This window comes from Neofelis nebulosa, chromosome 6, assembly GCF_028018385.1.
Source record: "Neofelis nebulosa isolate mNeoNeb1 chromosome 6, mNeoNeb1.pri, whole genome shotgun sequence".
Lineage (NCBI taxonomy): Eukaryota > Metazoa > Chordata > Mammalia > Carnivora > Felidae > Neofelis > Neofelis nebulosa.
In genome coordinates, this window is record NC_080787.1 from 11,990,633 (window position 1) to 12,014,393 (window position 23,761).

At 38.9% G+C, this 23,761-nt stretch overlaps 1 protein-coding gene across 7 annotated transcripts in view; it reads right to left on the reverse strand.

The window, feature by feature from the left end:
- Nucleotides 1-23,761, reverse strand: part of CDKAL1 (CDK5 regulatory subunit associated protein 1 like 1) — a 711,422-nt gene that overhangs the window by 303,242 nt on the left and 384,419 nt on the right. For all 7 annotated transcript variants that reach the window (XM_058732865.1, XM_058732859.1, XM_058732860.1 and 4 more), the window contains one exon: nt 7,288-7,454. In XM_058732865.1, coding sequence (XP_058588848.1) covers nt 7,288-7,454 — 167 coding nt within the window. The remainder of the gene's footprint in view (nt 1-7,287; nt 7,455-23,761) is intronic.

Here is a 23,761-nt window from a genome sequence, read left to right on the forward strand (position 1 = left end):
TGCTGATGATTATAACTGGCCAGAAAACGGGTGTCAACAGTCAGATCAAACTGCACACTGACGTCCCAAAGCTAACTGTGGAAGGCAGAAATGGATTTCTCCTTTCCATTTCCTTGCTCAAAACAAATCATCCAGCCTGTCCTTCCATTTGTCAAAGGGGGGAAATATCTTTATACAACTGCACAAAGTCTATTTGCATATTTTTCTATTATGGTGAAAAGCATAAGCCTTAAGGAAAAATAACTTTAATGGTCCCCTTGTGAATTACTGACTTCAGTTTGGAAATTCTGCTCTGCTTTGATGAAACAGAAGTACAGCAAGTACGGAGTTTGCTACATTATTTTGAAACTAGGAGGCATTTTTTAAAAGTCTGCCAGGCCAAACATGTTAATTAGTGTTCATAAATTACTATGTGGCATATTTATTGTCTTTTACCAGATAAATTAATTCTGATAAATATACAATTAGGTTAGACTAATAAGATCATTGAAGTAGAAGTAAATATACAAAAATGAAGGGTAGCAGAAAACAGATTTGTTAGTGATTACAAGACTCCTCAACCAAACACAGATGCAACATTTTAAATATCACTTATTTATGATATATCTTACATAATATAACATTATAATTAAATAACATAAATACACCAAATGTAAATCTTTTAAAAATCTACACATTTTAACTGAAGATAAATAAAAGGTAGGATAATATCCTGTGAATGTAACTGTATTTTTAGCGATATTTTACAGAATAATATAAATGGAAGAATAAGTAGCTTGATGTGTTCATACTTTGAACGTAGAAAAGTCCTTAATAACAAGCATCTGCACTCCAGAGTCATCAACTTACCCTCTCTGGACCAGGCTGTAAGTGATGTACTAAAATTCTGATACAATTTTAAGACATACAGGAATCTTAAGGTTATTTTAAATTATTCCTAACCCAGGGAGAACCAGAATAGCTTAAATAAAATCCATAGATTTCTTACCAGTCAACAGCTTTCATATCTTTTCCTTAGCAGCCAACCCATAAAATGAAAAACAAGACAAATTGCCTGATTTTAATGTCTCTTCCTTGACCATCCACTGAGGACTCCTCTGATGAAGATTAGAAAAAATCAGTGAAAACGAAGACGCAGGAAGGAGAAGAAAGAAGCCAAGAGCCTAGATAGTCTACAGACTCAGTAATCATACAGTGAGCTCACCTGCTCCAGGTAGTTCTAAAGAGCTCACCTAACATTCTGATCTTTTAGCAGGGCAAATAAATAAAATGCACCCGAGATGGATTCTCCCTCACCATCTAGTACCCCCTCACAGAAAAGCGACACGTTAAGTGAGGCACACAGGTAACAACCATCCACAAAGTCTTCTAAAACTAGATGCTCCGCACGGATATGAAGATACTTCAACAGACGTGAGACGTGCAGTCAGGGAACGTGGAGGTACCACACCACTCAGCACACGGTCATTGGGTGCGTGTTATCACCGGCACTGAAGAGCAAACACGTGAACAAGGCAGCCTCTCCCCAGAAAGGACAACCGTTTTGTTGGATTTGCACGTAAATAAGTCATCATCATCGGAGAGCACCATGCTGTGTGCCCTCAGAGATGCGTTGGACGGAGTCCGACAAAGCAGGGAAGGAATCTGGGAAGCATTTGGAAAGACTCTGTGAAAGATGCAGTGTGGTAGAAAGCATTTTAGAATCAGACAAGATAAGAAACCAGTTCAGCTGCTAACTACTTATATAATTTGACCAATAATTAAACTTTTTAAGACTTGGCTTTTAAATCGATAAACTGAGGCCAATAATAAGCTATATAGGTAGCTTATTTTAAGAAGGTAAAGAGATAATGTGTATAAGGCAATCAGCGTGGTTTCTTGAAAATAACGAGCACTTGATGAATTGCACTGATGTTATTATTATGCAGTCTTGAAAAAAAGTACCAGCTATTTCTGGTGTCTGATTAGTGGTAGCCATTGTATCACCGCCATTGAGCTCACTGTGCCCTGTTGGGTTCCCGTGTATTATGTTGTCTGAATTATAATACCTTAGCTGTGGGTTCCCGACAACCAGGAAGGCAACACTAAGATAGGCTGTTTCAAGAGGGGTCAAATTCACAAGCCACACTGCTTTCTGGAAGGTCAGAGTTCATTCAAGAAGAATATGCCCGGGTTATGACCTTAGCAATATCAATCAGCAAGAAAACACATAAGGAAAATATCTCTTATTTGCCATGATAGGGGCAATATACTGGCCAGCACATGCAGTAGCAAATAGTAGCACATCTGATTACCTCATTTTTTTTTTAATTTTACTCTAGAGAAAGAGAGAGCATGAGCAAGAAGGAGAGAGGGGCAGAGGGGGAGGGGGAGAGGGAGGGGGGGACAGATCGAGACAGAGAGAGAGAGAGAGAGAGAGAGAGAGAGAGAGAGAGAGAGAGAGAGAGAGAGAGAGAGAGAGAGGTGATCCTAAGTGGGCTCCATGCTCAACAAGGAGCCCGACAAGGGGCTGGATTCATGACCTGAGCTGAAATCAAGAGTCGGACACTCAACCGAGACACCCAGGAGACCCGGATTAACTCATTATTACCAACTGTCATCACATGGTAAGAATGGAATGAGAAAAAGTAAAAATTTCAGGAGTATGAAAAACCCACAGTATACAGGAGGCATCACAGGGTACTAAGGGGTCAAGACAATGGGGAAGCCCTGGAAGAAGGCATCTTAAGGATGCTGTATGTCAAGCTGCACAGTGTATCTTTATCCTGTGGGTAATGGACAGGCACTGCAGACTTTAAGACCAGGTGAGATAGATTTCAATCCATTTTTTAATCTATTGTTTTGACCTCATATCTATATCTAGTAAGTAATACATAAGCTTATAATTATGTTTCTTCAATTCCAGGCTATTTTTCCAAGATACACATGTGTCTGTATATATGTTTGAGATATCTCTTTGCTATATCATTGTTTAAAATTAACCTCATATTATTTTTTTATGGCAGCAATAAGTTAAAATTAGGGCTTATAGATGTTCCGAACAACACATCACTACTTGCCTGCCTGTTAAGGATTAAGAATTCTCCTTCCCTTCCTTTTATTCACCCACATTTATTCAACAGCTATTATATAAAGGGTTACACATGATACTAAACTTCTTTTAAAGTAGGCTCCACATCCAAAGTGGGGCTTGAACTCATGACCCCAAGACCAAGAGTCGAATGCTCTACTGACTGAGCCAGGGGCATCCCTAGACTCTTCTTGATCAAACCTTAGAAGTGGACCCTATGCTAACTCTAATATGCATCTTCTGTTCCTATGGAGACTAAATAAGAAGTAATATCAACAGATCTATTTTTCCACACCACACTTTCAAAAGATTATTTTTTAAATGTTCATTTATTTATTTAATTTATTTAAAACAATTTTTTTAATGTTTATTTTTGAGGGAGAGAGTGAGAGAGAAAGAAAGCGAGCAGGGGAGGGACAGAGAGAGAGGGAGACAGAGAATCCAAAGCGGGGTCTAGGCTCTGAGCTGTCAGCAAAGAGCGTGACATGGGGTTTGAACTCATGAATGGTGAGATCATGACCTAAGCTGAAGCAGGATGCTTAACCAACTGAGTCACCCGGGTACCGCTAATGTTTATTTATTTTTAAGAGAGAGAGAGCGCGCAAGCAGGGAGGGACAAAGAGAGAGGGGGACAGAAGATCCCAAGTGCGATCTACGCTGACAGCAGAGTCCTATGCGGGGCTCGAACCCATGAACCATGAGGTCATGACCTGAGCCGAAGTTGGACGTTCAACTGACTTAACCACACAGGCGGCCCCACACCATACTGTTAAATAATGATGGAAACTTTGATATTTTCCCTTAAATGATTTCCTCTTTAAATAAATAGTCTAAATAAATAAATTGTTTAAACCAACAAGCAACAAGCAAGCAAGCAAGCTGGTAAAAAGGGTTTTAAGAAACATTGCCCAAGAGTCGGGAGAATATGAAGTAAACGAACAATGGGGAAAGAAAACAGCCCAGCGAAGCGCTCTACAGTTGAAGTCTGAAGCAGGAAGCATCTTTCAGAAACATAAGAAGGCATGGTCCTACAAATACAATTCTCAAGGAAACGCTACTGTCGGGGCAGTAAGAGTAGTTATTTGAAGAGTGGGTTTCTTTTATCCACATAGTTTTAAATGACATCACTGTCTGTCATTCACTGGTGTTATTTTTTGTTTCCATCTTTTATCTTGTGTTTTCTTTTTTTTCTTATTTGGAGAACTCTCTTTAGGTAAGTTCTGTGATTTCAGCAGAGCACCCCAGGCTTACCGAGAGGAAAATGGGGACATACAATGTATCGGCCCACAGGGGCTGAGGCTCACCAGGTATGGCCTCCTCTTCTAGAGGTCCTAGTTCACCCTGGGAAGCCTAAGAAGCCTCCGCACCTCAGTTATCTTGCCTGTTACATAACGGACGATGTGTTTGGAGAATACTGCAAGCTCTGGGCTCTCCCACTCAAGGAGATGAGAAGAACCACCAAAGCCAAGGTGAAAAGACCCTGTCAAAGTGTCAAAGGAAGACTTTGAAAGCTCTTATTTGCACACCTCTGTTTCATTTGCTCTATTTTCCTTTGGATTGCTCTCTCCCTTGGTGTGCTCCAATACGACTGGGTTACTCCCAGCTTATCACGTGCATGGGAGGGAGTACCTGTCATTGGGATAAACTTTCACCCTTGAAGCTCATTTACTTTGCCATCTTCTGTGGCCTCTTCTGACCAGAATGTTAAGACTTGAAAGTTCAAGGCTACAGAGTGGGCTCTATAATTTATTTTATGAAGAAGGACATTCCTTTATTCATTCTTTATTTGCTTGCTTATTGAACCACCACTGGACAGGGTACATCCAGGCATGGATATGACAAAGTCCTTGCCTTGTGAAGATAACAATATAGGAGGGAAGGCCAACACTACAGATGGCTTAAAGCACGAATTTTATTTTATTTTATTTTATTTTATTTTATTTTATTTTATTTTATTTTATTTTATTTTATTTTATTTTTAATGCTTTAAAAAAAATGAATGTTTGTTTATTTTTGAGAGAGAGAGAGGGAGACAGAGTATGAGTGGGGGAGGGGCAGAGAGAGACAGAGACAAAATCTGAAGCAGGTTCCAGGCTCCGAGCTGTCAGCACAGAGCTTGACGTGAGGCTCCCACTCATTAGCTATGAGATCATGACCTGAGCCGAAGTTGTACGCTTAACCAACTGAGCCACCCAGGTGCCCCATTTTTGTTTCTGTTTTTATTTTTTTGAGGGGGCGGGAAGCAGCAGAGAGAGAGGGAGACACAGAATCAGAAGCAGACTCCAGGCTCTGAGCTGCCAGCACTGAGCCTGACACGGGGCTTGAACTCACCAACTATGAGATCATGACCTGAGCCAAAGTCAGATGCTTAACCAACTGTGCCACCCAGGCACCCATGACAAGAATTTTAAAAAGGAAACACCATGACAATCAGAACCTGTTATCACTCTAACTATAATCTATGAACTAACATCTGGTGTTTTCCCCAGTAAAGTGTAAAGCTATGTTCATGGTACCTCCTGTTGATTTTTAGACACTGCCCTGGAGCATCTACCTGGAGATCAACTACAGCACTACTTTAGATATCGAGCACTAGGACTTGCTATAAATGCACCGTTCCTTTCTGCAACCTTGAAATTAATTAAAGTACTGAATTTATTCCAAGAGGTACTTTATTTAGTCATCTCGGAGCCAATACATGATATCTCCCCTCATGCATGAACTTCCCTGATTGTAGCTACTATGGTTCCCTTAATTCTTGATGAGACTCTCCTTAATGCACACATCTAGCATATCGCTTGGTGTATACCTCACATTTACTGCAAACCTCACATTTATTGCTACAGCTGTTACCATGTTTGATTTTTACAGAGAGTCACTTGCTTTTTTTCAAGTGTTGAGTCAAAGGGTTACGTATAAATTGACATGCCTGCAATTTATCTTTAAGTAGCAAATCTTAACTGTCCCACACTGTCCAAAGTACCAAAGTTAACCTATAAATCATATACCTTTACTAGAAAGATATGGCTAGAAATATGTGAATAAGAAAATTGAAATTGCTAAATTTCTTCATTAAATATTTATAATTAACAATCAGACTGCTACCAAATCTGTTTTCAGAATTTCTAAAACACATTCTCAGTATTAGGGAGGCTCTTTAAGCACAACTTCAACAAGTATAGGCTTCGAATCAAATCAACAGAAAACAATCTTTTAAATCACTGAATATTCATTGGGATTTATGCATCAAATTTCAGCAGTCATACTTGCTTTTAGATTTTTGGAATGTTATTTTTCTGTACAAACTAACTCCAAAGAACACAACCGATAAAAATATAAGTGACTTGTTTCTATACTTTGCACATGATTTTCCTACAGCAGTTATTAGATTTCTTATCCATAGCTCTGGGTCCGATATAATTATTTTATTTCTCAAACAGCCGTCATGGATCCTAGCATGTACTTTTTCATTTAAATGATTGTTTCCCTGTCCGTGTTTCTCACTCCTATTTACCGTGGCGTTTGTCATTGAGATACCACCTAGCAGTACATATGCCCATTTTTCCAGCTTAACGGTAAGCTCCTTGAGGGTGAGCACCTGACCCAGGGAAGGGATACAAGTGAACCCAGGTGTCCCCCATGACCCCAACCCCTTATTTTTCCACAGTGACCACAAAAGAATCAAGGGAAAGAACACCAAACTCTGTCGCTCTTTGTTTCTACTCCATCCCTTCACTATCTCCAGACAAAGGGAGGAGATTTAAAACATCCTCAGACTTCCAGCCCAGTCGCCTTCCTGATGTGCCTAACAGCAGCTCGGATTACGTGTCTGCGACAGGTTGCGGAATTAATGCAACGTATTAGCACCCCAGAACCAGGCCGGGGTACCGAGTGGGGGAACCGAGGCAAATTTATGCGATGGAAGACTGAAGAGCTGCAAAGAAGAAACAAAGAACTTTGACAAGATGGCAAGTGCTGGAGAAGCCGAGCAAAAACGGGGTGTGCAGACTGACAAAGAAGAGGACTTGAAATTCTCAACTCATTCTTGGTAATGTGGGACTACAAAAAAAAAAAACAAAACAAAAAAACAAAAAAAAACAAACAAAAAACGTGCAAGAGGTTTTCAATGTAACCCATGTGATGATGCTGATGCCGCCACATTGTCTGGACTGGTTCTCGTGTCTGTGTCAGCATGGAAACGGGGTGCTTCTCCTTACCTCCAGATGCTCTAAGATATAGGGGGGATTCGTCATGCCAAGCCTCAGCATTGCTCCCCGAGGGATCACTTCGACCAGTTTCCACAGTAGTGCGGGGAGATTGGTGCCAATGTCTCTGCCATAAGCCCCCGTGTCTTCACTGGTCAACCATATCTCACAGACGCCCTCTGTGAATCAAAGGAGATAATTAACAAATCTGTTTCCTTCATCATACAGCTGCTCACTCTTTTTAATGCAGTATTACTCAACACCATTATGCAGGCAGTCTGGGTATTCAACTGCAGAGAAAAAGCAGCTCACCCCGTGGTGGCACTGGGTTATTAAGTTCATTTTCTGAACACCAGAGAGTTACAACAAGGCTGTAAATTACCAGTGCGTCCTATGGAGTGATTAACATTCACAGCCAATCAGTTCAACCGCGCTTCCTCCAAAGCACTTTGATCAGGACGAGAGCTACAATCCCATCACAATGGACACTTATTTTATGGAGCACCGTAAGCCTTGGAACTGAAACAGTCACTCCACAGAATGGGCACTAGCAGGACTGAACTCACTAATCAGTCTGTGACCAGCCCAAAGAAAAACGTCAAGTGTGGTTCAGGTTTAACTCACAAATTATTAATTATGAGATAACCCATTTCTCCTGCAGTAACTATTCTAATTCGTTTTCTTTATTCAATTAAGAATAGAGTGCACTGCATTGCTGCGTTCAAAGAAGTTGGTTGCTGTATAAACTAAGTATTTGGGTCGAAAAACCTGTTTACTGACAGCTGGCATCCTATTTTCCATCAATCAGACTTGAGGAGAATGTGGACAATGTATATATGCTTTGTTGTCATTGTTACTATAAAGAATCCCGACTTCAAACATTATGGCCTGCAATAACATCCTCCCAAAAATCAAAAAGAAATACATCTGGATAACCTAGTATTATTTAAAATGAATAAAACAGAGTTAGCAGGAGCCACTCAGGTTTTCAGAACCTTTCTGAAAGCATATTCGATTAAAGGATTAGCCTATTTTAAAAGGCCAAGCGCTTCTCACAAAGCTAAGACCAACAGTCAAATAGCCCTGTGAAATTTGCTCATGCTAAAGTGATTTGTTGCTTCAGAACATACCTCAGCACATACACAAGGCCCAGAAATACTACAGCCTGACCCGAAAATATAAATGTCTAGAAAGAGCCTTCAAATTATCACTTAAATCATCTCTAGCTGATGGAAGAGAAGAATTTCAAAAATACATTTAATGTTTTTTTTTTTTATTTATTTTTGGGACAGAGAGAGACAAAGCATGAACGGGCGGGAGAGGGGCAGAGAGAGAGGGAGACACAGAATCGGAAACAGGCTCCAGGCTCCGAGCCATCAGCCCAGAGCCTGACGCGGGGCTCGAACTCACGGACCGCGAGATCGTGACCTGGCTGAAGTCGGACGCTTAACCGACTGCGCCACCCAGGCGCCCCCAAAAATACATTTAAATACTCCGAGACAAGAGCAACAACAAATAAGACACACGGCTTTTAGGTAAATGTGAACTTACACACTTACAGGAAAGAGTAAAGATCTTCCCTCTCTTTAATGCGTTCCACAGAAATGAACAGATAGACATGAAGTTGAGATCTCCAATAACTATTCTTTCCTTAAGGTAAGAGATAGATTTACTTTGTAAAAAAAAACAAAACAAAACAAAACGCTAGCCAAACCATATAAAAACATGTTCACTTTTCTCTATTTGTCTATCTTTCTGAGACAGGCACATCCTCATTCACACCCACACAACACAGAAAATACAAGAAAAGAAATAAAATTTTACTTTCCTGAAATTAAAGAATCAATAACTTAGCATAGAGAACAGGAGGTATCAAAAACAAAAAACAAACAAACAAAAAACCCACCAAAACCCAAAAAGCCCAACTCTATTTTAAAAGTTGGAGATGTTTTCAGTATTTGCAAATCAGTAGTGCTAGGAATATATGGGTTTTCTTTACTTAAATGTAAATGTGCAGTTCCAGAAATCAATAAACATTTGCTTAGTTTTAATCATTTAATAAAAGGTTTTCTCTTCAAAAGAAACAGTCTGCCGTGTTCACAGGCTACCTTTGTGTAGTCTGACAGTTGTATAAATATTCTCTGCACATGGGAGTCAATTTTCCCTTTTATTTTTAAAAGAATAAGGGGTTGCAATTAGTGGAGTCATCTTTATTTTAATATCACATATGCCATCAGCCACTGGACTCCTACAACCTTTTTTTTCTTTGCTTGTTTGTTTTTAATCTTATCACAAAATCCACTCCAGGGAAAGACATGGCTAAGTAACAACATAAACGGATTTTAAAACACTCTGAAAGAGGTTATAAAAACAGGACATTATCCATGATTTTCCAGTTACTGGCACTTGAGCAACACAATATGAATATTTTAAAATGAACAGAATAATTTTAATTTATAATTTTTCCATCCAAATGGCTCCGTGTTACGCCTTATGTAGAGAGAGCGAGTTCCTGGAACAGTGCCTTGCTGTTGCTAGATGAATATAGAAGGGGGAAAATCACTATGAATAGGAATGGAAATAACATCCATGCAGAAAACAGCAGCCAGCTCTTAAAGCCGCATAGGTGGGGACCAATAGCCCCCTGGTGGGCTGAAACTTCAAATTAAATCACATAAAGAGGAAGCAGCTGTAACACTAAATCAGCAACAACAGGAATAATGGTCTTGATGTCTCCAAGATCAAGGCTGCTAAAATGCTCTCTGTGATAGCAACCTGGTTCCACACACAATGAGAGAACGTGTGCAAAACGGGAGATGCCTGGACTTTGGGAGGGCTGGGCCTTGCCAGTTCGATCCAGACCTTTGTCAAAGATGATTCTGCTCTTAATCGAAGTGGGAAAGTCCGATTTCACAAGGTTACATTTCAAGAATTCTAACGAGTTCTGATCCTTCAAGACGTGAGGATTCAGAACGTCATTTCCCACTAAAGGTGAAGCAGGATCCCCTGCCTGACATCCTTGTCTCTGGGCAGTCACGTGGACTGCTCCCTGTGCAAGCGGTTCCTGCCAGGCCAGCTTGCACAGGAATTCACGAGGGAGAATGAAGGCTGCAGTCTGCGATCACTAATGGATACGGGGACACATGCACGCTTCTGTCTGCACACTTAATTGGCTACACTTATGGACAGCAGGGCTCGCCTAAACAGCTTCATTCCGTAAGGACTTCAGTTACGAGCTATACTCCTTTCCACATTCATTTCTTTATTGGTCTATCAAACATTTATTAGGCCCTTACCCACTATGTGCCCAGCATCCATTCAGGCTCAGGGCAGATAAGGGTTCATCATCAAACTTCTGCGATCTAACGCTGGCTATTATCCAGGAGCTGGCAAGGGGACATGAACAGACACCCTGGGAACTTCACATACGTGCCTATCGGTGGGGGTGGAGGCGGAGGGGGTGGGGCGCCAAAGAACACAGCCTCAGAAACCAGAATGAGAGGCATACTGGGCTGGCTCCAAGTGAGGATGATGTCAGCCCCAATGAGATAGGCCCAGTCTGCACTGTGGCAGGGACTTTGATGAATACATGTCAGAAAAACAAACATGTGAAAATAAAAAAGAGACGCAAGCAGGAAGAACGGAGATAAGAAAAGTAAAGGCCCAGTAAAAACTCCCAGGCCTGTAAAAATAAATACACACAAAAAAAGAAAGTGGTAGGTGGAAAAGTGGGAGACAGAAATTAGCTTTTTATAAGCATCGAGGAGAAATTTTACTTTTTCCTAAAACTGTTCACCTATCTTGATTTTTGTTTGTTTTCCTCCAATTATTCCTTCTGCCTTTTCTAATGAACATTAGGTTCTTCAGATCAACCACCATCCTTCCGTGGTTGTTACTTCTGGGGAAAAAAGAGCAAATACTAGGAAGAAATGAAATGCGTCTCACCAGGGAAAATCCTTTAAAAAGTTCAGTTATTAGAATCCATTATCGTTCTACCCAAGTAATTCCTGATGAGTCTATAGTTGAAACACATAGGGTTGTTCTGTTTCTCCCCCCTCGAACGGAGAGCCACCACCACAGCTGGACTTTGATCTCTGCTCCACAGTAATCTGAGATGGCAGAGGACCAAAAATGGAGAAGACAGAAAAGGTTAACAATAAGAGAAAGATAAGATGCTCAATAAAAGAGTCTCACAACAAAGAAAACCCTTTTTGAAAAATCAAACTTCGCCAAAACTCAATTTCAAAACATTATGACTCATTATAACTGGTCCAGTGTATGAGCTCCATTGTAAGAAATGAAAATCCGGGTGAAGACTGACTTCATCTGATCGGAGAAGTGATTTTTGTTCTCCAGTGGCTCCTGTTTTATGGTCGGCAAAAATCTCTACCATACAAGTAAATCTCATTTATTCCACTGGGAGGAGAGTCTCCAAAAGTAAGGACTACAGAAACAGGAAAACTGTAAACAGTGATTAACAGGGTCGAAAGTTAAATAAAAAAACAAAAACAAGTCACCTCAAAGTCTGCTCCGTGTTTCTTCCTGAGAAACGCGTGCTCTCTCCCCTTCTGCCCTGTTCCCTACATTACGAGCTTGGCCTTTTCCCTCCTTTCAATTCCTCCCCTACTTCATCTCCATCTTCAAAGGCTAACGTGGACAATGACATTATGTTGTATTTATTTCATATGTACTCAATTCTCTGCTCTTAACTGCTGATGTTCTCTTTTAAGGGTGACAGGGCACATTAATTAGATTGTGATGGGTTCTTTCTTCTTAAAGCAAATCTTAGAAAATTCAGAAATAAATAGGACCCTCTGTTTAAGCATTTGAAGGGTCATGGAAATGTCCTCAAAGGTGATGTTTCGAAATAAAAATATATGTAGGCAGCCTCATACCTAGTTAACCTATTCATTTCATAGCCAATTAGACACTATAATTTGGTCCCTTCGATGCTCAAGGGCTTTGGGTTTCCTTTTCAGTAAAAAAATACATAAATAAAAATGAAAAACAAGATTATTAAAGACAACACCATGACATGTCTATCTTTTATATAACAATGATGTATCCCCATTAAAGATCCACTGAATAGGCCACCATAAAAAACAAGTATTGATTACCTAATTCTTCAACTATATCACTGCGTATACTACTTTTGCAAACTTAAAAAGTTACCAGTGACACAAAGGTGTTTTCTGCTACTGTTTTATTTTGAACAACGTTACATTTACGGAAAAGTTTTAAGAGCAGTAGTACATCGAGTTAATATATCTACTACCTGCACCTCCTTCACTCAGACTCAGGAACATTTTGCCACATTTGTGAGCTCCCCACCCTTCCCGCTCTCCTCATGGACAAACCCCATGGTTTTTGTTTTCTCCCTGAGAACTAGGTGCAGACACTGTGACACTTTACATCTGAATATGTCACCATGTATCTTCTAAGACCAAGAACATTCTCCTCCATAATCACGACACAATCACACTGCTCTTGGCCAACCGAACGCTGGACAGCTCCCACTGTAACAGAACTGAGTCACCTGTATTTCTTTGTGCGAGCCCTGCAGCTCAGGCCTCTGTGCTTCAGCACGTGCTGTTCCCTCTGTCTAAAATGTCTTCCAGTCTTCTTTGCATAATGAATACAGTCTTACGGGAAATTTTCTTGATCACCCAGGCTAATTTAGAAGCTCCTCTCCTGTGCTCCCAAGCATCTGGTGCAAAATTTTGTAGCACGATGCATTATAAGGACTGATTTGTTTGTTTCCTTGAGAGGATGTAGGCATCTCCAGGAAGAGGTGCCTAGATGCCTAGAACCTACTAGAGTGCATGGCACATAGGAAGCACTCAATAAATTTTGGTTCCATATACATACATAAACATATATATATATATATATATATATATATATATATATATATGAATATTCATGTATATACACACATAGACACACAAAGTCTATGGATTTCAGAAATGCAGCTTGAATGTGGTGAAGTTCGTTGCACGGTCTCTTAACTTCACATAAGATTAGTAGTCTTGATTAAAGAGCCCTATTATCAGGGTGCCTGGATGGCTCACTGGGTTAAGCTTCCGACTCTTGATTTAGGCTCAGGTCGTGATCTCGTGGTTCATGGGATGGAGCCCCGTGTCTGGCTCTGCACTGACCATGCAGAGCCTGCTTGGGAATCTCGCTAACCCTCTCTTTCCGCCCTCCCCCACTCACGCACACATGCACAAGAGCTCTCTTTCTCTCTCTCAAAATAAATAAACATTTTTTTAAAAAAAGTTCCCTATAGGGGCGCCTGGGTGGCGCAGTCGGTTAAGCGTCCGACTTCAGCCAGGTCACGATCTCGCGGTCCGTGAGTTCGAGCCCCGCGTCGGGCTCTGGGCTGATGGCTCGGAGCCTGGAGCCTGTTTCCGATTCTGTGTCTCCCTCTCTCTCTGCCTCTCCCCCGTTCATGCTCTGTCTCTCTCTGTCCCAAAAATAAATAAAAAACGTTGAAAAAAAAAAAATTTAAAAAAAAAAAAAAAAGTTCCCTATAATCCTATCATGATAGCTGGACAGCACTGCACGTAAATATAAACTATTTTTTTACTTAGAAGTGAGACTTCCCACATAGGTAAGTTCAGATAGATCAGTTATCCATAAAACAATTAAACTTTAAAATTATCTTTTTTATTGCTTTAATAACAAGAGCTAACAGAGTATTTCCAGAGCATCATGACCTCTGTGATTACAGTGCTACACAGAAAAGAAGTTGTCAACACAAATTGATAATGTTGTCACTACACAAAAACACCTGTTTTCTTTCTTTTGAAAGGTCACAATCAGAGAGAACCCTGTTTATTTTCATACTTCTGTAAGAATCTGGAAATAATGGAAAGCTAAAAACAAACTGAACACCACAAAAGGATGACACGCTTTCTGAAAACAAGGCATCTGACTCCCCAGGCTCCAAAACTGGCAATAAGCCTCATAGAGGCAGATTAAGTTTATCCTGTTAATACCACAGTGTGTTTTGTTCCATATATGGGCTTTTCTAATACCACTGGAGGGAATACAGACCACGGTGTCTATGGATGGGCCCTCTGATATTCTAGCAGGATATGCGGGGAGATATTATATTGCCTCTAAAAAAAAAAAAAAAAAAATCACAACAGGCTCAACTCCCAACAGTACAAACATTACAGACATGGAAGGAAGTGGGAAGAAGAGAAAAAGAGATTAACTGGATGCTTACAACACAATATCTTGTTCTCAGAAAACATTAATATCAGGTGATCGGGGTGGTGGATAGAAATTTACCTAGACTCCAAGACTAAGTTAACGAATTACAGAATAGTTTAGAGCATAAAGGAAACTAGAAGCAAAGCATTTTGCATTTTTTGGGTCAGTGAACTCAATTACAGAATGAAAGGCAAACAGAACTTAAATTGTAAAAGGGCAGAATTTTTATGACTAATGTTTCAGGGTCCTAAAGGTCCTTCTCAGAAGGACCAAATCTACAAATAGGACCTGCATTTCTGTAGTGACAATAAAGGAAATTTGACTTTGAAGACACAACTCATGAATTAATAATTTCAAGTACTTAAACAGCATATGTAGGTTTCTATGTTCCAGCACATTCTTATATTCAGTTTGAAGGTGCATCAGGTGTATATCTAGGTCTTATACAAATAAAACACCATTCACTCATTCATTCATTCATTCTTGTAGCAAGTATTTGTTGAGTAGTATTATGTGCCAGACACTCTTCTAGATCTTAAGACAGGGTCTCTGACCTCACGACATATATTCAAGTGAGACACCACAAACTAAAAGATAAATAATACATTGTCAAGTACAAGTAAGTGCTATAACGTGTTGGAAAAAGCAGGATAAAGAATGAATGATAGACTGGGTGGGACAGGACATGACTATTTTTGACAAGGAACAGCTGAGGAAGACTCGAGAGGACATGCAACCTGAATGAACGAAGGTAGTTAAGTACGCCACGTGCATCAGCTTTCTGGAGGAAGAACATTTGAAGCAGAGAGAATATAAGATCCGGCCTCGGCATGTTTATAGTTCCCAACAAACCACAAGGAGGTCAGTGTGGTTGGGGTGACGTGGTGGCATAGTGAGGCGTTCGTGGTGAAAAAGAATTATAAGATGGGAGCCAGTGGTGACATAAGTTCTTGCAAGAGGTTCAAGCTCACAGAGCAGAGCTAAGGAGGCAAAAATTACATGTTGATAACCTATTCACTGTCATACGCAATGAATATGCAATATGTATATTATACTTGCTAGTGAGAGCTCTCAATAACTCTGTGTTTTAAGATATTCTCATGTTTAAGCGCATGAATATTCAGTGCCATTTCAGAATTCTCAAATCACTATATTTGGTATATAAGAAGAAATAAGAAAAGGAATAACAGATAATGTCAATGTCCAGTCTGTCTAAAAGAAATTCCTTTCTTTCACTTTTTTTTTTTTTTTGGAGGGAGAATTACAATTGACCAAAATGCATGAAATCAGACTCACAAATTTAAATAGAAACAAGTAAAAGGAATCTGAGACCATAACACACTTTTGCTTTTTAGTTGGTAGCACCTGGATGGAAAGGAAGTGGTGTCAGTATCCTATCTCTTCTCCTGTTTCTTCTCCCTTCAACAGAGTTGAAGTATCACGAAGGAGCCCTCATTCTGCATCACTTACACTAATGTCCAACAAACCAACATGTGCCACAAACTCAGACAGTCTTCAGAGTTTGAATCATTGCTACAATTTCAGAAGGAAGGACAAACAAGAATAAGTAAGATAAAATCCTCTCTTACGAGGCAGGAAAAGGAAAGGAAGAATTCATTTCTCCTTAATTAAAGAAAAAAATAGGCTCACCCTCAAGAATCTACTAACCACACACCAAGTAACTATAATGATAAATAGCGTAATTCAGATCAGTTTGGCTCTTTTCAGCTACTATAATTGGCAACTGGCTTAGTTAAAATATTCTTGTAAGTGTTTTAAGTGTGCCCTTTCCAGGTCTGATGTCATCGAGATCGGGTATTTTTTTTTTTTTTCCTGGTGAAGAGAAAGTAAAAAAGGGTGGGTGGGGAGGTGGGGGTGGTGAGCACCGTTTCTACGTAATGAAAGAGTAAGGGGCAATTCTATGACAGAAAAGTATTTAAAAGTTTGAAAGTTTTGTGGAGAAGCTGGTAGTTGTGCCTTAAGGAGAAAAGAATAATCAGAGTAGGAAGAGCTGATATATACCCCATATAGCAAAGATGTAATGATCAGCTACCTCTTCGATTTAAAATTTCGAAAAAGAAAGCACTATAAACACTTGTAGGTGCTATTAATAAAGCATGATTTTAATATTTATTACAATAAAATAACATGTACACCAATAACCACCTCTATAAGTTGACCAAGCTATGGTCATCAAAATTATATCTACCAATAGGTGTTTCAGTGGAGGAATGTATAATATCCAGTATAAACTGTGGACCTGGTCGTACTGACAACAACACAAAATTTTAATGAAAAGGAAATACAGGGGCGCCTGGGTGGCTCTCTTGGTTAAGCGACCAACTTGGCTCAGGTCATGATCTCATGGTTAGTGAGTTAGAGCCCCGCGTTGGGCTCTGTGCTGACAGCTCCGAGCCAGGAGTCTGCTTCTGATTCTGTGTCTCCTTCTCTCTCTCTGCCCTTCCCCCACTCATGCTCTTTCTCTCAAAAGTAAATAAATATATATATTTTTTTAATTTTTAAAAAGAAAATACAGTGAAGCTTTCCATGTCTACACATGAAGGGTTAACTGTTAAAGGAACTGCTTCAGTGCTCTAAAGAACCAGAAAACCTGACCAAATGTATGGAACAACAATCATCAGACAAGTAATTACAGGCAGTTCATGACTGCGATTTTTGAGAGAAGCAAACAAGGTGAGTCCTGTGATTACCCATCTTACTTCCTGGAGGCATTTTCTAGGCCACAGCGCCGAAAGGGGGAAAGTGAAAAGAGCCCAGTGATCTTGCTGAGTGGAGAAGAGAGAGCTTGAAGCTCAGAAAACTATAGTACAGGTTAAATATTATGGAGGAGAGAGTTGCACAGACATGGATGGAGCTCCAAAGATCAGCAGAGAGCTCCCCTCAAGCTTCTGGCTGAGTACTACCTGGGTATGCAGGAGAGGAAACTAAACCCCAGGAAAGCTGTAAGCCAAACAAGTCCTAGAAGTCATGTAGGACCAAGAATGATTTGTGTTCCTAGAAGCCAAGGAGGATTTTAGAACACGTGAGTGATTGGACCGAGTCCTTAGGAGGCTATTTGCTTTCATGGTTGAGAAAAATTTGCATTAAACCAGAAGCTGCTCTAGACCTAAACCAGCAGACCTTAAAAGAAAGCCTCAAAAGATCAAAGTAATTTCAAATAACTTAACTCTATGAAAGAACAAGTCCAAACTCTTTAAAGGCAAATAATAAAATCCAGTGTTCAACAACATGAAATTCAAAATGCCTACCATCCAAACAAAAACCATCAGGCATGCAGACAGGAAGGAAAATACTATGTTTATAACCAGGAGAAGCAACAATCAATAGGAACAGAGTCATAAAAGACAGAGATGATGAAATCTGCAGACAAGGACATTAAAACAGCTATTGTAAATGTGGTCCATGTGCTCATAAATTGTGAATATGAGAAAATAAACTGAAGATATTAGAAAAACACCCTACTGAAACTTCTAAAGATGAAGTTGAAGACCTAGTGACATGAAATATTCAAAATGAAGCAAAGAGAGAAAGAGCTGAGGATGAGAATGGACAGAGCAGAATACTACCAAGCCAAGTAACACACGCATAATTAAATTCCCTGAAATAATGACTGAATTATTTCCAAATTTGAAGGTTGGTTGTGGTACGTTACACGAGTATATTTGAACACTTGAGCAACTTACAAGCAATCAATCAGAGGTATAGCTTACAAGGCATTCGTGGAGAGAAAACGGAATCATAATACTCAATCCAGAAGAAGACAGGAAAAGAAGGAAGAGAAAGAGATGGGGATGATAAGGAACTCTTGATGGGATTATCGGGAAGATACACAAAGGAGGGAGGCTTCAATATTCTCTTCAATTATTTATTTAAAAAAAGATCTGAATTGAACATAAAATGTTAAAATTTGATACATCTAGTAATTTTTTTTTTAACTGTGTTAGTTTCTAACTGTGATAAGTTTTATACATTCTGGAAATGTTTTATAATTTAAAATGTGAATGACAAATAATAGTCCCTGAGATTAAATAAATATTAGTAAAGTCCATCTTTTTCTGTTTTGTAAAACACTTGAAAGAAGCTAAATCAACCAATGAAGTCAGTGTGTCTTAATTTAAGTGGTTCTATAAGCATAATCAAGTGCAATGACCTTTATTAAATTCTGCTATGTGAGGCTAATCTAGACAGCTAATGTTCATTATTTAAAAAACTCTCCTCTAGCCTAAGGGGAAAATGTGACTGCCATTTAAAAATACTACCTCACAGGGGGTAAAAAAATGATAATTTCTTGCCATCAGTAATTCCACTTTTCAAAGAAAGATAAAATACAGTTGTTTGGTGACACTGGTGAAAACAGCAAACCAACGGCTAGCTCCCTTGACCTCATCCTTTTCCTGCCCCAATTATTCCAACTCAGGGCTCTCCAATTTGTACCCAGAAATGATGTAAGACTTTAATTATGCTATACTGGAGAGTAGATTAAGGTCACTTTTCTCCTTTGTCATGGTCTATCAACTGGCCACTCACTGAAAACAGATTCCATCACATCTTTTTTTGTTTGGGGTACTATGCCTAACACAATGCATATTAGCGTAATTAATCAATGTATTTGAATAACAAACACAAAAGATAACTGAAAAAATCACAATTGTCTAGTTAGAAAATGCAAGACTTTATCCACTTCATTTTACAAACAAAGACTCTGAAGATCAGAAAGATTAAGAGGACTTGCCCAAAGTTATACAATAACCAGTAGGAGAGCACGGATAAGAATTAATCTCTTAACTTCCAAGGAAGGAACTCGAACATAATACTTTTTATGCCAATTCAGTGACTCAAAGACAACACCTATACAACTTTGACTATAATTATGGCAACATGACAAGTACCAACTAAAATCTCAAAGAAAGAAGGCTTTAGTAGCATTACAAATAAGAAATGACTGAAGAAAACCAAAACAATGCATAAATAACATATGAGATGCACTAAGAGTCTAAGCCTGCACTATCCAATATGATAGCCGACAGCCATACATGGCTCTTGAACACTTCAGATATAATTAGTCCAGACTGACATGCGCTGTCAGTGTACAAATTCTGAAAACTCAGCATGAAAAAAGACAGTAAATACGAATAATTTTTATATTGATTATAAGTTGAAATGATTGCATTGGACACACTGGGTTAATTAAAATGTCTTCTGAAATAAATTTAACCTGTATCTCTTTACTTTTCTCAACATGGCTACTAGAAAGTTGTAAATTATATAGATGGCACACATTATATTCTGATTGGACAGCACTGTTATATAGACTATTAGAACAGTCTACAATGAAGAACTAAAAGAATATGAATTTATTAAATTTTACTTTCATAAAAACATTATACTTTCTCCTAAATGACCAAGAAAAACTAAAAATTCTTCAGTTAAATAACCTAATAGAAAGAATGCTATACCTTATATATTTTATACTTCATTACTTATGCTTGTTTTTACTTACTTGATTGTGTTGCTGTGTTTAATGAAAACTGAAAAATAGTAAAGCTCATAAATAAAAAATACCATAAAGAAATCTCAATTATATAATAATTTTGTGTATTATGTTGAAGTCATCATTGACTTGCATGTTTTATACAGTTCACAATATTCAAAATTTACCAAGATCATTAGTCTATTTAAAACTATACTTCAAAGCTCCTTGAACACTTAACTTTCACCACTAAAATATATGTAGTAGGTATGTAGTAATATATATGTTAGTATAATGCGGTTTTTACTGAAAATAATATTCCCAAGCGTTATACATTCAAAGATCTACAAATTGCCTCCAATTGTAAACCAATATTTATCTCCTAACTTTAAAATGAGGAAACAAAGAAAATGGGTAAGATATGTGATTCGTCTATTGTTAACCAGCACATGAGTTGAATAGGAAACTTTTAAAAAGCTCCTAATTTCCAAGTCTGATTTACATAACTTTTCTTCTCTGAGAAAAAATGAAATATCATCACCAAAGGACTCACATTAATTTAATAAAAACTAACATTACGATCCCCTGGTAGTTCTCCATGAAACCATTACAAGGAAACTATCCACCTTTCCCTCCATTCCTGCAACCACATGGAGAAATGATTTAAAAGGAAAAGAGTACTTGTGGTAATTACACTGGCCCAAACTCAGCCCATTACAGCAAGATTATTATTATTCTTTTAAGTATACTGGTTATGTTCTTTAAATGCTTTAATTTACCCATACTAAGTCTGGCAATCTCTTCCAGGAAACACCATTTGGATACTTCCAACCTGAGTTCACTGAAATAAATATTCTACGAAACCTTCATGAAAAAATTATTTATCCTATAATCGGAAATTCCCTCATTCTTTCGTGTTATTTCACGTGACTTCAGCTGGTTATGGAAGAAAGGGAGGTCCCAGAGAGGGTCTCCTCATAGTTTGTTTCAAGGAGGTCTACCAGCATCCACCAGAGAAAATTGCTCAGGGAATGCAGCAGGAGGTTGGAACAGGCAAAATCAAAAATGGAGAGAAGTATCTCTTTCTAACTTACTACATAAGTTATTTCTAATTAATGCTTATTCTATACTGTCTCTCCACCTCCCCTCCAACTGGGATGAAAGCTAAATAAAACTGAGATTTTCATCTGTTTTGTTCACTGACGTACCTCCTGCAGCAGAATGGTGTCTGAGACACTGCCCAATGGCCAATGTGGTACAATTTGAGCAATGATATAATGATAGTAAAGGAATTTGAAGCAAAGAATAAAATATCCATGAGCCCATACTTACATAAATAAATAGATGAAACAGCAGACATCTTCCTGATAACATAATTGCAATTACTAAATGTAGGAGGAAAGATAGAAAAATCACCTTTTGGCGAACACCACAGTAATAACTGTTGGAGGTAAGAATCATCAATGCATGTTCAAGATGGTAGGTAAGAATGGAAGAGAAACAAGGTAATTGCGTAGTCTGGAAGTTTATCCCCGTTAGATGCTTACTGAGAAAAATAATAACTTCACAGGGGAGAAACTTGGCAGACACCATCTTAACTGAGTGATAAAAAGTAAAACCATCTGTAATGAGACATCTCAACATCAAGTACCTCAAGGACCTGAAAACCGCCCAACATCACTTCAGAGGTATTCTTGCCAAAAATACATAATCTGAATTTAATCACGCAAAAGCATCACACAAACGAAAATGAGAGAGGTTCTGTAAGATAAATGGCCAGCACATAACCTTCAAAAATGTTCTGAAAGATGAAGAAGGAAAAGGAGATGTTCCAGATTGGAGTGTAAGAGACTGGGGAGACATGATAACCATATGTCAGTTGGCTGGATGCTAGACCAGAAAAGGGATTTTAGTGGGACAATGGGTAACATTTGAATAGTGTCTGCAGATTACACAGTAGTACTATATCAGTGTTAGTTTTCTGGTATTGATCATTGTAGGAGGTTCATGTAAGATATTAACATTTGGGCAAGGAGGATGAAGGGTACCCTGTACTACTTTCGCAACATTACTGTGAGTCTGTATTTCCAAGTAAGAGTTAATAAGGAGGAACATCGAAGCAGGGTATTGGTTACCAGGGGAAGAGATTGCGTATGTGAAACCTTAGCTTACCAACTTTACTGCAGACTCCTCAGGTAAAGTTTAAGTAGGTCAAGCCCAAGCCAGTCTTCGTCAAATCCAAATCAAGAGTCTATTTCCCTCAGCATTGAGTAAAGCTTCTTCATTTAAAGTAGCTAATGTCAGAAAGCTTTTTTGTTTTTTTATTAAAAAATATTTTTTTAACATTTATTCATTTTTGAAAGGCAGAGAGAAACAGAGCAGGAGTGGGGGAGGGGCAGAGAGAGAGGGAGACAAAGAATCTGAAACAGGATCCAGGCTCCGAGCTGTCAGCACAGAGCCGGATGTGGGGCTCAGACTCACGGACCACGAGATCACGACCTGAGCCGAAGTCAGACACTCAACCGACTGAGCCACCCAGGCGCCCCTCAGAATGCTTTTTTAAAACGATCACTTTCTTTAAAAATCCATCAAATAAACACTTTCTTCTTCAAATAAAAAGTTTCACACACTTCATTAAAAAAAGGTATATACTGTATTTGCAATTAGAAAAAACCACCTTCTGAGAAGGCTGTGGGGCTGCCGTGCCAGTACTTACTAAGTACTTACATGCCAGTACTTACATGCCAGTACTTACTAAGCACTCCCCACACATAGACAAAACCGATGCCACAGCTATGGAAGGCAATTAGAGGAAATAAATGTAAAGAAAAATTGTAAGTTAAATATTTACAAAATAGGCAAGTATAACCATAAGGAAGTGGTCGGGAAGATCTGAAAATGGTAATGTCAGCACACAGTGGCAAAGAATATTCTATACTTTTTTGAGGTATTAAACTTAGATGTAACAAAGATAAAATATGTTACATTTATATTTATTGTTATACATATGCACTAACACAAAAAAGAAACGATGGGATGAGATACAGCGTCTGAAGGAATCAACACACATTTATATCTGAAAAAGAATCAAATTGCTGGCAGGCTGCCAACACGCCCTTCCACGTAAGGGGTCAGGAAGCAGGTCTCATGTGCGGTTTGAAGAGTCCAGTTCCGCACACCATGAAGGACAGCCTTAGCGGCTGGAGGGAAAATATGCCAAGAAAGAGGGGGGAAAGTGTCTGGGTCCCTATCAAATATATTACAATTTAGCCTTAGAAAACTGTATTTCTCAGAATAGTTATCACGGAGAGAAGACCAAAATTAAAGAATATTCCTTACAAATTACAGGGCTATTAAAAGTCATTAGCAATAATAAAAAAAAGACGTTACACAGTTAATCTAATAACAAGTATATACAGGGGCGCCTGGGTGGCTCAGTTGGTTAAGCGCCCGATGACTGATTACAGCTCAGGTCATGATCCCACGGTTTGTGGGACAGAGCCCTGCTGGGGATTCTGTCTCCCTCTCTCTCTGCTCTCCCCTGTGTGCACTCTCTCTCTCTGTCTCTCTCTCAAAATAAACATTTTTTTTTAAGTATGCATAAAAAGTGAATTAAATGTTTTTTTTTAATTGCAATAACTTTATAACATGCCTTAAAGGTCTATCCAAGTAGAGAATGTGAAAGGGAAGTTCACAAATGAAAATAATCTGCAGAAAATGATCTTCGATTCCCTCTTGGTCAACACGTTGCACACAGTAATTCCACAAATATTA